A 17,680-nucleotide genomic window follows, 5' to 3' on the forward strand; every position below is an offset into this window, starting at 1 on the left:
TTAGAAAATTTGTCAACCTGAACCTCCAAGCATGGAAGTTGTTCGTATCAAGCTTCTCAGCAACAATCTAGTTTATGCCATCATTTGACATCTTACCAGACACACAAATTTACCAGAAACAGCACTCTGGTTTGTCCTGCACAACTGCTGTATTTTCTGCAGCGGTACTGTACTACACTCAAATGTCACAACCAGTGACCTCAATGTGCATACATACACCCAATGGCAACTGTTGACCTCCTTGCAGTACATACGTCTGCACAACCAATTTGTCTTCCTGCAGTTCTTAAAATAGAGTTCTGCATAGAATCGATGACTTACCCGCAGTGCTCGAAATTGCCTGCTTTCTGAAAAATGGACATCCTAACGCGCCCGAAACACGTTTTTGACCCAAAAAATGTCATCCGATAAGACAATAGAGTTGCCCTATAGCTTTACTCCCGTGAAGAAAGCTCCTCAATCAGAGATCGTTTACCGGTGCCTCCCGTAGAGCTCCCGACAAGGGTGTAGTCACCAACACAAATAGGGAAGAGTAGATGAAGCTCTTACCCTCGTACCGCTTCCTGTGCTTCTCTTGCTTGCAGCTTTGCCCCCTCAGCATGAACCAGGCTCATGAACCAGGCTCTGATACCATGAAAAGATGCAGGGGAGAAGAGAGCGTGAGCTCTTGCAAGCACACACACACTCACAAAACCCTAAAAGAGAACATACAAGGTGAGAGGCTTAAAATCTTCTTCTTCTTCACACAACACTCAACACACCATATACGAAGATAAGAGTACACACAATATGAAAAGGTACTCAACCAGATACATACTAGGAAACCCAACTAAATGAGCTGGCACTATAACTATGCCAGTCTCTAGAATGGCTGTCACACAGCCTGTCATCCCACTGGCTGTATATCACCCATGATCTCACCAACCATGTAAGTGGTGTAAGTGTGGGGCCTATCCCCCAGGCGGGTCATCAGTGTCCACCTCCTCACTAGATGAGCTCGATATCTCAACAAATACAACTACAAAAGGTAAAATCACAAGAATAACTATCAAAGAGCTTGTGAAGGAATTGGAGAAGGCACGAATGAAGCAAACAATCTTGGGCAGAAGAAAAAGAAAGAGACATATCAACAATATTGAAAGACTTAATCAAAACAGTGGTGGACTAAAGAAAAGGATTCATGTAGCAATGTAAGTACTCTTAATTCTACACAATAACTAATGTAGGAAAGTTTTAAGTTTATATGTAAGATGATTATTTTTATCATAAATGTAACAATCAAACTTTATTTTAGAGGCTCATTGCATCCTGACAAAGAGAACATGGATCCACTAGAAGCCAATAACGGTTACTCCATGCTGTTATCTTCTGCAATGGTGAAGAAAATTATGATAACCCCAATATTTAAGGTGGTGAGGAGGTCAATTGTAGAAGATTTTATGAATCAAAATCAAGTTTCTTATCTTGACATACAAAAATGTCTAGATGATGTTGGTATTAGTAGAAAAGGGTACTTAGAAATTTTTAAACTTATGAAAGCAAAACTTAAAGCCAAAAAAATCAAAGCAACCATCTTGCCAAAACCTTATCATGTTGGAAAAAAATGCTTGAAACTCAATGCAAGAATTAATGAATTCATTGGTCATCCATTCCATATAGAAGCAACATACGTTAGACCTCAAGATGAGCTAAAGTATGACTAATCGAATAACATATTCTTTGATCTTAGATCCATACAAAAAGTGATGGTGCAATTTTTCTTTGTAACACTAGAAGACACGAGAAGAGTGCTCAAATATGTCATTAAGCTTGATGAATGTGAGGTTGTTAATCCAATTCTAGTATTAACAAGAGCAACCACCATTATCTTACATCAAGGAGTCACGGTAGATACAGCAAAGGGTCATACATTCAAGATATGAAGCAATAGTGTCCAAAGCTACAACTTGGACGGGTGCCCGTAATGGTGTGATAGAGTATTTATGGCAATTCCCACTTCAAGAGCGTGTAGCAAGATAGGATGAAGTCCTAAGTGATGTACTTCATGGATATATTATGAGAGTAGTCATTGTAATAGCATTAGGCCTCTTATGAGCCTAAAGTGTCCGGCTGGTCACAGTTTAAGTGAGTGTGAACACTTATGGCCATATATATAAGTGAATTTCTCTCATAATACAATATACTCTCCCATTTTGCAATTGAGTCTTGCTCTTGCTAATCCTCTTGCTAATCTCTCTTCCTAATGCATGCTAGTGAGTGTGTGTGAGTGAAGTGAGGCGAGAGGAGGGATGAGGACCCATAGTGCAACGTGGCGGTGTGACAACGCTCGTGGAGACGCGGTAGAATTGCTTCTCAAGGAGTTGTAGAGCTTGGAGACCTCAAGGGTTACAAGCTCGGCCATTGGAAAGATCCTCTCACGACAGTTGTGGTTCACTAGGTAATCTCTTTTTGGATGTGTTTCAAGGAGGGTTAGGGTGAGCCATAACAGAGGTGATCAAGGAGAAGAAGACTGAAAGAGTTACTATCACATTGATGAATAGATATCTTGATAAAACAATTACAAAGGATGATCCTAGGTACTTTAGTGTGCAATCTGAGAATAATATCTGGTGGCTTGACTCATTTGAGGTATGTTATTTATGTATATTTCAGCTCCTTCTCTACATGCAAATTTTTTTCACTCATACAACTATGGTGTATTTAGTGTAGGTAATTCATGAAGATCACAAAGCATTGTATTGGGTATTCAACCAAACAAATATTCCAAGTATCATCTCCATGAAAAATCAAGGTAAAACACCATGTGGAAGATATTGGGATTTTCTTAGTTGAATGGCACATGGCAGGTACTACTCAACTAAATGCATGTATAAAATATTAGTGTTTTGTTATAGTGTGCCAATCCAATAATATGTATCTTTTGTTGTATGTGACCTAAAAACAATTAAATGCATGTTCAACATCTCACAAGGAGGCAATGCCAAATGTCCATGTGTATATTGCATGGATTGTGTACATATAATGGATTTAAGCAATTGGAAAAAAGCTCCAAATAGACATGAACTGGATCCTTACTTCCGATCTGTGTTGGATATTCCATTGACAAGGGTACATATATGTGTACTACATGCACTATGTAGAGTAATTGAAAAGCTTGTTTTCTTATACATCGGCTTTCCTTGGAAACTCATGCCTATATGCAAGAGAAAAAAAGCAATCAAAGCAATAGAAAAAGTTCTATCAGAAATTGGGCTACATGGAGGAAAAGTGAAGATCATGATGAATATAAAGAAGTCAAAAAATGGTGTCGAAGTCCTTGCAAAGCCATCCAATTGGTGGTGTGAAAGCACAGTGCTTTCTCTCAAATTGGGTCACAAAACCTAGAAAGAGGGGGCCTACTATCATTGCTTTTGAAAAGTGGAAGGCTTTACATAATGCTGTGAAAGACCTTGCAGACCATGGAGGTGCAAGAACACAAAAAGCTAATATGTGGAAGGCAATTGACAAGATCTTTTATTTATGTGTGAAAAAACCAATTGGAGGTGCGGTGACATACAAGAATTGAAGAAAGCATTGGGATAGTTTAAGGAGTCCATGAAGAATGCATGGAAAGATCTTAACATCACACATTACATGGTACATAAACCAAAACTATCAACTTAAAAACACAATCGAATTATTGCTAAAATTTGTCAATACTTCATTGCAGCACATTATATACAATCACCTCCCTTGGTTTATCCAAGAGTATGGAAGTCCAACAATATGGTCAAGGAATGGAGAAGTCCCATTACCAAGCAAGAGGAGCATATTTCGTCATACACAACATGGCAGAGGAAAATTAAGAGCAAACAGTTTGAAAGAATTGTTTCAATGGTTCTATAGAAGGATACTACAGTAAATAAGGATTAAGGAAGAAGTATAGATATTGAAACCCATGGTAGCATTTCGACAAGCACAAAAAGAAAAAAGAAGGGAAGCATATAGTAATTCCAATGTGACTGAAAAGCATGCACAATGGAGGACACAAAAAGTTTGTATTAATCAAAGATGGATTAATGTTACAATAGCTTGAAGTTCATACAAAATGAATGGATTCTAATATAACCTAGCATGTTGTTTCTCATGTCGTTTGTCTTTTGCGATGCCTAGCAGAGCATTTTCCTTTTTTGTATGCACATCTCAAATACCTTTCTTGCAAAGGCACATCTATCTTATCTGTTTTGGGGCCCTCCATTTGCATTTGACATGCATCCCAAAATTGTTGAGCTTCAAGTTCACCCTCTTGTACTTGTGTATCCTTAAATTGAATTAAGTGATGCTTCCCATAGTATGGGAGCTCCCTTGGACTTATAATGCACGTGAGAGAGCATATGTAGTGTATTCTGTGTAATACCCTACTCTTGATACTTGCAAGCGTGGGTAGTAGCCAAAGGTGCGTAATGCAAAGATTTTCTCAACAAGAATAATCTTGTGAGAAAACTTTCCTATGGTGTATGCACCTAAGTACTTCGACAATTTCTTGAAGACTAACAAAAAGATTTCAAAAAGATTAGTAAATTTTGTATGTATAATAAATATAGGGGCATCCATTATATCCTTTAGGTAATGCGGCTGAGGAGTCTCCCCCAAATCTTTGAACCCTCTGACCTCCACCCCTTAATAAGAAGTCATCCTCCTCCACAGTCAACTGTAACAAGTAGAAACACAAAACATGTTTACTGAATAATTATAGAAAAAATATATACTTAAGATATACATAATTGTACTAACGGGTGAGAAGCTTACCATGTTTCCTTCGTCCTCTACTAATAACTTATCTGTCCAAATGTTGGAAAATCCTTCTCTTGCATCGGCACCTTTGCACTCAATCTTCTTGGTCATTGATTTTTTCAAGTGATCAGTCTTTAAAGCCCATTGAAGCTCTTCAAATTCCTCTGTCATTATAGGAAGGCTTGAGCACTCATACTCCTCTACTTTAGTAAACCAGTACTCCAAAGCATTCTTTGGGACTAACATACTAGATTCTGAGAAAAAAAACACAATTTATAATATTAAAATAATGTATACACAGATACTCTCTTTGTAAGCATTGTATATAAACTAAATGCTTTTACAATAGGTGCCACGGCAAATCGACAATTTCACATGTGGATAGCGAACTCTCTACCATGTGAAATACATGATAGGGCAATATACAAGCATCCAATTCAAACCAGTAATGTTTGTATGCTATGTGTCGTTAAACTTTACATGTTAATCAAAATTTGCTATATTAACCATTTATTGTGACATTAAATAATATTTATTTACTTTGTAGATGTCTGAAAGTGCCTACGGTCCCATGGACCTCCTGATATTTTGAGCACAGATGATACTAAGGCTTATAGACTCAAATGTCAGGAGGTTCAAGAAGAGAACATTAGTTTTAGACGAGGAGGAGGGCATTGATGAAGAGGAGCGCAAGAAGATGAGGGAAGACAAGACACCTGGAGAGACTAGTGGAAAGGACAACGTTGAAAATCTAGAGAACGGGGAGCAAAAGGGAGAGGGAGAGGGAGAGGGTGGCTCAAAGTTTTAGGTCTTTTTGACCATGTACATAGAGTTAGTTTGGTCTACTCTAGGCCACATTATTTGTAAACACTCATTTGTAATATAATAAGCTTATGCACTTTGTACACAATCTTTGAAAATTGAAAATGTTTTGCACAAAAATGTCTTGTACACATCACGTGATTACTTAATTAGTTAAGAGAATAGTTGGCAAAAAATTGAGCAGATAGGAAAGTAACAATGCTCCACTGCCAGCTTAGCGAGTACAAGCCACTCAAGGCGGAGTGGGAAAAACAGAAGTAAGAAGGCAACGAGGCATGAAGGTCCAAATAGGGCAGCCAGCCCTCAGGTTGAAGAAAACCTCCCGTCGACTTTGTATGTGGCTTCCCCCAAAATTGTTATGCATCTGGCCTTCCAGAGATTTGCATATACAGAAATGCATTATCATGTATCGTGATTTAATATGATCGAAAAAGTTGATAATTCTTTGCATTATATGATTCTCTCCCGTCTTTGTGATACCTAGGAGATTTTTTTAAAAAAAAAAAGTTTTAAAGTGAATATTTAAGTTATTCTAACAACAATACAACACTTACTTGTCTTCTTCCAATGTAAAATGTGAAGTTTTCAGGTAGGTCTACCTCCTTGATGGTCTTCTTGCTTTGCCCATAGCCAAAATCAGTGGCTCTTGCTTTCCAATTTGAAATGAATTCATTCCTTGATTGTTCCCTCTTCCTCTTGCGTCTTGCTTGTAAGACGACCCAACTTCCCTTGAAAATATTCAAACCAGGGATCCATTGGTTTTCCTCATCTAAAGAATAGTGCTTCATGTTTAAACCTACACTAGGGCGGCCTTAGAAGGAGCATGTTGAGAAACACGGATCCAGCTCTTCTAAACAAAAGACATCTATCTAATCAAAAGCTAATCCTACACTAATGAAAATACTAATCTAAGGTGGATCAAAGTGAAGAAAACTCATCACCATGAGTGTGTGCTAATTAAGATGCTCTCATCATGAGTGTGCTAATTAGGATGCACTCAAGTATGATTAGACACCAAGATGAATTAGCTTGGATACATAAAGAGACTTGAGATAAATACAAGTGATATGTTGATTGTTTGAAAACGGTCCCCTTTTATATGAGGAGGTATACCTTTTGGCTTTCTCATCAATGTGGGATAATTCCCTTTGCTCATGTGGCTTCATCCTAGACTTTGCTCTTGCTTGACTACTCATACTCACTCCCAATGGCACCACATTTCTCAACACCCCCCTTGGTGCCATATTTCTTAGGCTACTGCAAGGTGGTTAGATGTGAGGTTTACAAATACTTCAACCCCGTTAATGTCGGTGGTAGATGGATTGACATTTGGGCTTAAACATCGGACATCTCCACTCCTGGGTTCTTGATTAGCTACTCTTATGTGGTCAGGAATTTTTACATTTGCATCACTTCCCCTAGGTGCTCTTTGGCTACTCTTAGGTGGTAATGCTTACAAACAAATAGACTTGCCTGCTCATTTGGTAGCTTACAACATATGGATTGAGGTTAGGGTAGTGGTTGGTAGCTCCTTTGTTGTTTAGTGCTGCTGCTTGCTTGAGATCTTCTTGCTCTTTCTTGATGAAGATCCCTTGTTGCTTCCTTGGCTTGATGTGGTAGCGTTCTTGGTTGCATTGAACTTAACTCCACTCTTTTCTTCTTGTTGTTGATGATGTCGTTGTCCTGGTTGCTTGTTGTGTCTATCACTTGGTGTTGTCTTTTTTTATATATTGCCATTGGTGTAGACCTTGAGCTCTTTGCCACTTATGCTTTGCTTATGTACATGCACACTCGCATACTCATTTGGTTATGGGCTTTTTACAAAGATTTTTCTATTCTTTTCCTCACACACATACATTAGCATGCTCATTTGGCCGGTGATTACAATCACATTCCGACTCATAGTTAGACAAAAAATTTGGTAGAATTTGGTTATGCCCAAGTTGATGATGATGCGGAAGTGCATAATGTGTATGAAGAGATCTTATGCATCCATGACTTATCATAATGAAACATCAATAAGTATTTTTTCATAGGTACACATCAATGCATGCACATGAGGCCCATAAATGCAGAGCTTCTTACTTGTTGATAGACATGGGTACTATGCATGCAGCTATGGAAGTTTGCAAAAACAAACCCTAATCTAAGTGATTAGTGTGTCCTAATCCTATGGTGGATGAAACCTTATTACACACATAATGAAAACCCTAATCTAATTATAAGCTTGACTTAAGCTCAATTAGGTTATAAGATTAAGACTTGTACTCATAGAGAGGCTTAAGAGTAGCTTGTTCACATTTCTTGAAAATGACCCCTTTTATATGAGGGAGGTACAGCTTTTGCATATGTCTTGATGTGGAATAATGCCCAAGTGTGATGTGGAATAATGCCCAAGTGTGATGTGGTTGATCCTAGTCCTCTACTCATGCCTTGTCCCCAACTTTGTGTGCATGGCATCACATTTCTCAACATTTACTTCCATGTGAACATGCCCTTAGGTTTCTTTTTTTTAATTATTATTTTTATATATTTTTAAGTGTAACCTTATCGCTTCGGGCAGCTAGTGCCCTGGCAATGGCCTGCTTCTACAACACCTTGGAGTCAGCCTTCTTGTTGCTCTTCTCAGTGGTGCATTGATGTGATCGCACTGGTTCTACTCTGCAGATCACATAATGTGCCGCCTCTCTTCTCTCTACCACGCTCAGTCTGAGAGAAAAATTGCCTTGCATACGCTATACTTCACCATGCACTTCTCTATTGGCTGCCATAGGAATGATAATAGCTGTGTGAGGCATCTGAGAAGCGCACAGTCACTTGTGTATTGAACCTCACGCTTGCATGATTGTAGACGTCAAGCCTCCTGTTAACGTGTCACTCAGTTGAGTACATGTGTGAACATGGAGAGGCTCTTTTGAGCTCTCTAATCACTTAAATCTCTAGTTGTTTTGCTTAAATACTTACTAATCCTACTCCCAACCATAAGCTTCGAGGCTAATAAACCCTAAAGCGATAAAAAAGAACCTAAGCAAACTCTAATCAAATGTTAATGACCTTCAACTAAGCTAACAGAGATAGACTCACCATGGCTCTGATACCATGTGGAGAAACACGAATCCAGCTCTTCTAAAGAAAACACATCTACCTAATCAAAAGCTAATCCTACACTGATGACAAAACTAATCTAAGGTGGATCAAACTGAAGAAACTCATGAGTGTGTGCTAATTAAGATGCACTCAAGTACAATTAGACACCAAGATGAATTAGCTCGGATACATAAAGAGACTTAAGATAAGTGCAAGTGATATGTTCATTGCTTGAAAATGGTCCCCTTTTATATGAGGAGGCACACCTTTTGGCTTGCTCATCAATGTGGGATAATTCCCTTTGCTCATGTGGCTTCATGCTAGACTTTGCTCTTGCTCGACTACTCATACTCACTCCCTACCTCTTCCTTGTGCTCAATAGCACCACATTTCTCAACAGAGCACATTCCTGAAGACCCACTATGGTGGCTTTAGAAAGAGCACACTCGTCAAGACCCACTATGGTGGTGGGTTAAGGCTACCGTCCTCACCATGGAGCCTCACCCACCAACTTATTAGAGGGGAAGAGGATGTGTGTTGTTACCGGACATGATTTTGCCTATGTTGAAGGACAAGACAACTTGTTGTTCTGTATGAAACCCCCCGACATAGGCACTTTGCAAGGTTGAAGCTGAAGGGTGTGTTTTCACGCAATGTGGAGTTACAAATTGGATTGCAAAAGGTTTGCGAGGTTGGTTTCTAAATGAAGTAGAAGGTAAAAGTATTTGCTTAGATGTCACTGGCCCACAATCATGTAGGAAATATAATTTCCATGCAATTTGAAACTAACAACCAGTTGCCAGGTTGTCTACTCTGAATCCTATGGATTCACTCGGCAACAACCACAAAGAACCCTGCATTTTTTTTTCGTCTTCTTGCATTATTGAAATATCTCCAAAATTGCAACTAGTAGGAATCCAGTCTTGGATGGGAACTAGTTTAAAGGTGATTGAAACCAATTGGAATTGTGCTAGGAGTCAATTAACATGTGCGTGGAAACAGGCTCTACAACTTACAAGTATGCTTCTCATCAGAATCTGGATTGATTCTGGACTCTATTTTACCGCTTATTAGTCACGATGCGGCAAGTTTCCAGACAAAATAAATAAAAGCTTGTCCTATGGTGCTGATTCCGAGCGACAAAGTCACAAGACTCAGAGGGAAACCCACGCTCCTGCTTCACGCCCGCCTTTGGCTTCTTGCCCAAAACGATATTAAACCCTAATTTCAGTGAATTCTGCTCAATTTTCCAAGGGTTTTTCTTCACTTTTTCTGCCCTAGTTCCGAAACCCCATTTCAATTTCTGTCCTATTCCTGAGACCCACCTTCAATTTTATGCCCTGATTCCGAAAACCCACCATTTTTAATCCTGATTTCCTAAGACCCACCTCACATTCTGTCCCAATCTGTTCATTTTTGTCCAGATTTCTAAGCAATAAAATGCCAGATTATTAGCTGTCAAAAATGCCCCATGCCATTATATAGCATCAAAGGATGCTGATTCTCAGGCTGAGCACTCTTCTTCTTGAGCTTCAATAATCAAACCCTTGTAATGAACTTACGTAGGCTGTTCCGCAAGAAGTCCTTCACATGGAACTCTGGAAAGAGCGATTCTATGCTCAAAATGCTCAAAAAGGGCGCTTGCACGAGCTTCAGAGGCGTGCATGGCTGTACTGTGGAGGAAAGATTGGAGGAGGCTATTGATTGGGAGCTACGACCAGGTGGCATGCTGGTTCAGAGAAGGGAATGCTCCTCAGATCTTACCTCAAGTTCAGGTCCGTTGATCAGAGTTAATGTTCTCCATGGCCTTCACCAGCATGACATAACGATTCCAGATCAGGCTACCTTCGGTAAGCCCCCTCTCCCCCCTCTTCCCCCCCCCCCCCACCACACACACACACACACACTCTCTCTCTCTCTCTCTCTCTACATACATACATACATACATACATACATACATACATACATATATATATATATATATATATATATATATATATATATATATTGCATGCATGGATTTGAGCATATTTCGTATGCCTGCAAAGATAGATTGCATGTGTCTCATGTCTGTCATGCGCTTCTACATGTTTTGTGTATATCATGTATGAATGGACATGTGTATGGATACACGCATGCATTATGTATATTCATTCATGCATGGATAAAGCATACATGCGTAGTAATGCTTGGATGCATACATTTTCTATATCTATACATGCATGTTTGTGTATGTAATTTTATAATATGCCATTTAGCTGAGACAGGAAGGAAATCCCCTTTGTCACTTTGGTCTTATGCAATGATTTCCGATAGTTGTGTGTAGGGGTAGCATGTGCATGAGCATTGCTTGCTATTTTCATAAATTCTTCTAGTTAATTTAAAATCTAGAAGGAGAAAGATTTGCATGTAGTGGTAACACGAGTATTTCTTGATTTTATTTACAAGTTATTCTAGGGTTAATTGTAGTGGAACCATCTGTACAAGCAACACGTGACATTTGTATTTACTATTTAAGTCTTTAAAAAAACACGTGCTAGGCTTTTGTAGTTAGTATGGCAAACATATAGTATGTGACTTGATGAGTTAGAATCTGGGTCATGCACACATAGTGCATTGTATGAGTGGATAAGTTGAACTATACTTAAGGAGTTGTGTGTGTATCTCTAGTCTAATTAACATTGCAATGAAATAAAATCATACAAGATATAAGTATAGCAAAAAGATGAGAGAAAGAAATATGAAATAGTTATTTACTTAATTGTGACCCTTTTTTTTTTTCCAACTGCCCAAAATCCTCCCATAGTTACCAAATTTCACTGCCCGTAGACAGCCGCCCATAGGCGCTTATTTATCCACCCATAGGCGATGCCGTCGAGGAAGCACCAAAGGGGGTTTTGAACCCAAGATCTCTTGGTCCTAGGCAAACACCTTCACCACTTGAGCTATCACCTCATTGGCTACTTGTAGTAGAATTGAATGCCTAGCTAACTAACTAATGGGAGCAAATCGAATGAAGAACTGAACACGTAGAAGAGCACAAAGCTAAATTGCATCGGAATCCCCCTCAAACTCAAGTACATCCACCTTTTATGCAACTCATGAAGATGTTCACACCCATGTGCATATGGGATAACTCACACACACACACACAGCTTCCTCAAATACAACCAAGACTACAACTCATACATCTGGGCAAACCGCCCTACTACAGATTAACTCACACACATACAGCTTTCTCAAATACAACCAAGACTACAACTCATACATCTGGGCAAACCGCCCTACTACACTACTTACTTGTGACCTTATCTAACCGTAGTGCTTGTTTCTTATTTCAAGGACATGTAATATGTTCATGTTCATGTGAGGAGGAGAAACATGATATAGTGTTGCTGCAGAATCATTGAGAGGGAGACAATACTGTGATATAGTGTTGCTGCAGAATCATTGAGAGGGAGACAATACTGTGTTACATGATCTTAATGATGTGTAGTGCATGTGAAGTTATTATGACAACCATACCTCGCGTTGTGGACAAGTAAATATGCAATTTTGCTTATTATTGCAGGGGATATGAAGTGGCTGTTGGTACAGGAGATTGGGTTGCAGCCTCATGAGCAACGTCTTTTGTTTCGAGGAAAAGAGAAAGAGGATGGTGAGTTCCTACACATTTCTGGAGTGATGGACATGGCAAAGGTTATTTTAGTGGAGGATCCTGCAAGCAAAGAGAAGAAATCAAAAGAACTGAAGAGTAGTAATACTGTGGGTAAAGCATGCCAACAAGCGGTAGCAGAAGCACGGGCAGAAGCTGACAAAATAGCAAAACAGGTACGATTGTTGTGGACACTGTAATGATCTCTAGTAGGGTCTTATAGTAGATGACCATACAAAAGGCTCTACAAATCTTGTGTTGAGTGTTTTCATTAAGTTCATGGTAGGTATCCATCCCCCTCAAGTCCTCTTTCTCATGTTCTGAAAGTGAGCATTTGTAACCTTTTTTGCGAATTTTACATGGAATGCACATTAACAAGCGTCTGCCTGGACACGATCCCCCCCCTAAGTAGAAAAAGTTGATTTTCCAGAAGATGTTGTCCACCCCGTTTCACATTTGTCCGTGCGCAGTCGAACTGCAGTCCTACCATATGGACATGAATTTTTTTAAAACAAGCACCCAGAATGGACAAGTGGGACATTTACCGGATATGGCACCAAGTGGGCCTAGGTGAGATACAGACCAGAGATCTTAGCCTATCCAAGCTGAAGGCATAACCACTTGGCCTACCTAGTGCCATTGAAAAGGTTTGAAAATAAGGCTTCACTCCTTGGTAAAGGGAGGCAGAGCCCTGCAAAGGTTTGGTGGTTGTAACATTGGATAGCTTGATTGGGTGCTTTACCCGTCCACATACGGTTGTGAACTGCCTTTATAATTGCTCTTTTTGCTCTGCCCTTGTGTCATGGCCATATCTTGATTGTGGTTGGATAATTCATGTGCATTACGGCCTATATTTTTTGGTCCACAAGTTGGGGCTTAAAAGGCTGGACCTTAGCAAGCAGATCCTGAAAACATACTTTTGGGATACATGCGAAGCAGGCTGTCAAATAGTTATTTTTTGAGGTCTCAACATTTAAGGTCAAAGTGGGAGCCTGTGACGGACTGCCCCCTCCAACTCAGGAACCCTCGCCCATTTTTTGCACAGGAAGTGCTCCACCACAGGGCTGGTGTGTAAACCCCCTAAAGCTTTTGAATTTTCTTCTCATGTATAGGTGATTTAGATTTGGGTGATAGTGTAGGTCATAGGGGGCATGACAGTAGAAGCATCATGTCTATAATCTGCTTTGAACAAGATTTGGTATTACATGTCCGTGGCTTCTAGGGGACCTTGTAGTTGATTGAACTGTTGAGCAAGAGTTCTTGAGTTCAATTCCTGCTTGCTGCAGCCAATGGACACCTCACATGAGGGTCGTATTCCACCTATGGATGGGCTTAGAACTTCCAACTCTCCAAAATAAGGGTCGAGACCAGAGAGGCATCAATTCCGGCTGATTAGCTGGATCTCAACTTGGAATTAAAGGAAGATTTGGCATTACACTAGGTTCTTATAAACAGCATAAATGTAGATACATGTCAATTGCTTGGATTTTCTGTGCTCACACAGGTAAAGTATAGGCAATAAGTTATTTCTTTTGGTAACATCCTAGCAATCCCCTGCATAAATTTAGATTTATAAAAACATTCAGTGTTTTTCAGGTCCGAAGAGTTCAGAGCTTTGTCGATCATATGGATGGTCGAAAATTGTGTAACAGTAGTCCTATTTGCAGCAACAGAGTTGTTCTCACTTTGCAATGGGAAACCTTTGGCACTGTTTATTGAAGCTTTATAGGAAGCCTTATGCCCCAGCTAAGATTCTCAACTCAATGCCTAATGTACTGATATGATTGGGTTACCAGTTCCTTCAACTGTACTCAACATTGTTGCATCCACATGGCTCCCAATGTTTCTACCTTTCATATGGTACTAGGGTTAAGGTAGGACTTTGAACTGGGGTTGCTCCTCTTGTCCTCATCTTTAGTTATAAAATTGAATGTTAGAAGAGCTTTGATGTAGAAAAGTTCATACTGCATGTATGTTGGCCTTTTTACTTACACGTCTTGATTAAAACAAGAGCCAAAATTCTCGATAGGGTATGTGTGTGTGTGTGTGAGAGAGAGAGAGAGAGAGAGAGGCTCTCTTACTATACAACAATAGGAAAACATGTGGCCTAACCACAAGCAACCATGGGCTACCTAGAGAAAGTCCAATCTTCCATCTCGAGGATTCCATGAAAATTTCTATGAATCCCAATTCTATTCAAAATGTGGGAAATTCTGGAATATTTGATAGTCCTTGCTAGATCCCCCTTCTCTTTTTCCAATTCAGTTGGATGTCGTGCTTTGGATTACCTCTCTCTATATATTTTTTCTCTCTAGGTCAAAACAAGGTAAAACAGAATCTTTCTTTTATTTCAAAGAGGGGAATAATTACAAGATCAGAAGAGGATGTTCTTACACTTGTACACCTCAAAAGCTGGAGGGAGGAATCTTACATCCCACTTAAAAAACACGAGATGTCCTCATCTCGTAAGTGGAATATGATCTCTTTCATCTTCTTCTTTTTCAATCACTTCCAGCGTTACTGCCTTGGAAGTGGACGACCGATTTGGGAACATCTTTCTTTGATTTTCCCTGAGGCGGAGGTCTTGCATTACTTTGGATTGAAACTAAGGGTTGGTTACAGGGGCTACCTCTGGGATTTCTTTGATTTTGGCGGAAAGAAACCTGATTTTTCTGGTAGGAAGAAGCTGGAGTCTGGAATCTTAATCCCTGATTTTTTTGCCCTGAAAACCTTGTTCCAAAAGGAGTTGGGCAATCCATACTGCGATGTCCAAATCCTTGACAGTTATAGCATTTCACTCCCTACCACATTCAAGGCTGGAGATCTTCCCAGATTTGGCCAGCGAGAATGGAACGGCCGTAGCAAAAGTGCCACCTATGAAGGAACGGTCGTTCACTTCTCAATATTACTTGCAGAATGTGATTTTCCTCTTGTTTTTTCCTCAGATTCTACAATTTTAGGTATCTTCCTAGTAATTTTTTATGTTTTTGATTTAATAGAGAGCTAGAGCTAGTCTCAAGCAAACTTGAAAAAAAAAATCAAAGATTTGCATAAATATCAAGAGCAATGTTTAAGCACTTACTTGCTTCTCTCGTGCTCGGTGAAGATCTCGATGCTCCAATGCTCGATTGATCTCCATTGTTCCATGGAATCACCATCAACAAACAAAATAAGCTCAAAATCAAGCAACTAACCGGTGGATTCATACTTCAACCAAGCCAAATAAAGACTCTAGCAAATGAACAAAGTGGAGGACCCTAAGCTAAATGCATTCCCTGGTAGCGGCACCAAAGATATTAATCCTAACATACTACCTTGCACACAAGAAAGAGAAAAAAAAGAAGAGAAACATGTAAGAGTCGAGTCTAAAGAGGTGCACTTAGCCAACCCTAATGTGGGTTAAGTCGATGTGAAGCCGCTATGGGCTCACTCCACCTCTACTTGCGTCACAACCCCAGTAGACATTTAATGACTAGGTAGAGATCAAGAAGGATCCTTCACCTCATGCCACATACATGCAAGAGAGACTTGTTAGAGAGAAAAGAGAGGGAAGAGAAGGAGAGAAGCTAGAGCATCACCATCCCTGCAAGCACACACCAACAATTAAGCATGCAAGCATAACAAGCAAGCATACAACCACAAGCTCATGAGAGAGAGAGAGAGAGAGAGAGAGAGAGAGAGAGACAAGACTCAAATGAGACTAATGGGATTGTTCTTTTTCATATTTCATCAAATGTCTTATATACAAGAGCTCATATTTTACAATGGCCGATCAGCCATTTATAATTAGGGACCCAAAACTAGTCTTCCTAGCTCTATGTACGACTATTCCTCCTTATGATCAGCATTACACACAAGTCGTAAGCTTGATCATCCCATGTCTCTCTTACATTAAGCACTTTGCCAATGTTAATCCTAACGTACTACCTTGCACACAAGAGAGAGAGAAAAGAGAAGAGAAACAACATGCAAAGGTCGAGTTCGAAGAGGTGTACTTAGCCAACCCTAATGTGGATTAACTCCTCAATGTGAAGCCGCTAGGGGCTCACTCCACCTCTACTTGTGTCACCCAAGTAAAGATTCAATGGCTAAGAAGAGAGCAAGAAGGAGGGAGCTATGGAAAGCTCAACCTTCACCTCATGTTACATGTATGCAAGAGGGACTTGGTAGAGAGCAAAGAGAGGGGAGAGAAGGAGAGAAGCTAGAGCATCACCATCCCTACAAGCACACACCAACAATCAAGCATACAAGCACAAGCAAGCAAGCATACAACGACAAGATCATGAGAGTGTGTGTGTGTGTGTGTGTGAGAGAGAGAGAGAGGCAAGACTCAAATGAGACTAATGGAATTGTTCCTTTTCATATTTCATCAAATGTTTTATATACAAGAGCTCATAGTTTACAATGACTGATCGCCCATTTACAATTGGGAGTCCAAAACTAGTCTTCCTAGCTCTATGTACGACTATTCCTTATGACCAGCATTACACAATATTGCCCGGTGTTGATTATGAGGGCGTATATTGAAAAATATACAATTTTGGAGTCTTGGATGTGTTGATTTTGTTGTTTTTATTTTTTTTAAAGCTTGTTGCATTAGGGCATTCTATTTTCATATCTTGGAAGACTAACATTGACCTTTTTTGCATGGTTTTGAAGCCTATAAGGCTTTGATCTTTTTGTATTAAACCAAGAAATAGCTTAGCAATTGTAATTAAGAGTGAAATCCACTCCAGAAACGTAAGCATTAAGCTCCATTAGGTGTGGATTAGAGTGGGATAGTTAATTTGTGTCCATGTATATTATATTTTTCATACATTGTTTGCATTTGTAGATTAGAAGTAAGCAAAATCAATAAAACATAATTAAAAAACATTTAAATACTTGCATAATCATCATTAACTAAGATTAGGATTCTTAATCATCCCTTATCAAGTCTAAAAAATCTCTAAAAACTCTAAAAATTAGATCTACATTAGCTCTCGAGTGGAGAGACATGGGTCCGTAGTCTCGTGAAAAAAGGTGTGTGTCAACAAATGAGTCAATACACATGTTAGCTTGGAGACATGAGCATCGATACGTGAGCCGTGAGGAAGCACCTAAGCTCTGATACCATATACGAATATAGCACAGTGAAAAGATAGATAACAAAACAAAGTGCAATAAACAATGCAATAGATAGAGAATTTATAATTCTGAGATAGATACAATGTGATAGTGTTGTCCTTGTATTTTTTTTTCCATTAATCTCTACTAGCCATAGATTCTAATCATGTCCTTTAAGTATTTTTTTCATCATTAATTTGTACTAGCTATAAATTCTAAAGAAAATTCTTGTTTTTT

At 39.4% G+C, this 17,680-nt stretch overlaps 1 protein-coding gene across 1 annotated transcript; it reads left to right on the forward strand.

The window, feature by feature from the left end:
- The first annotated feature begins 9,802 nt into the window (after nucleotides 1-9,802).
- On the forward strand, nucleotides 9,803-14,294 carry LOC147616375 (BAG family molecular chaperone regulator 1-like). The gene is made up of 3 exons (XM_086777442.1): nucleotides 9,803-10,532; nucleotides 12,254-12,513; nucleotides 13,934-14,294. The coding sequence occupies exons 1-3, from the start codon at nucleotides 10,235-10,237 to the stop codon at nucleotides 14,054-14,056; spliced, it is 681 nt and encodes a 226-aa protein (XP_086633568.1). The 5' UTR covers nucleotides 9,803-10,234; the 3' UTR covers nucleotides 14,057-14,294.
- The last annotated feature ends 3,386 nt before the right edge of the window (nucleotides 14,295-17,680 follow it).

This window comes from Cibotium barometz, chromosome 38 (assembly GCF_041138505.1).
Source record: "Cibotium barometz isolate CiBa-2024 chromosome 38, ASM4113850v1, whole genome shotgun sequence".
In the NCBI taxonomy this organism is placed as follows: domain Eukaryota; kingdom Viridiplantae; phylum Streptophyta; class Polypodiopsida; order Cyatheales; family Cibotiaceae; genus Cibotium; species Cibotium barometz.

Coding starts and splice junctions, on each gene's coding strand:
- LOC147616375 (XM_086777442.1), top strand. CDS start 10,235: ATGAACTTACGTAGGCTGTTCCGCAAGAAGTCCTTCACATGGAACTCT. Junction 10,533..12,253: donor TCCAGATCAGGCTACCTTCG/GTAAGCCCCCTC, acceptor TTATTATTGCAG/GGGATATGAAGTGGCTGTTG. Junction 12,514..13,933: donor CTGACAAAATAGCAAAACAG/GTACGATTGTTG, acceptor AGTGTTTTTCAG/GTCCGAAGAGTTCAGAGCTT.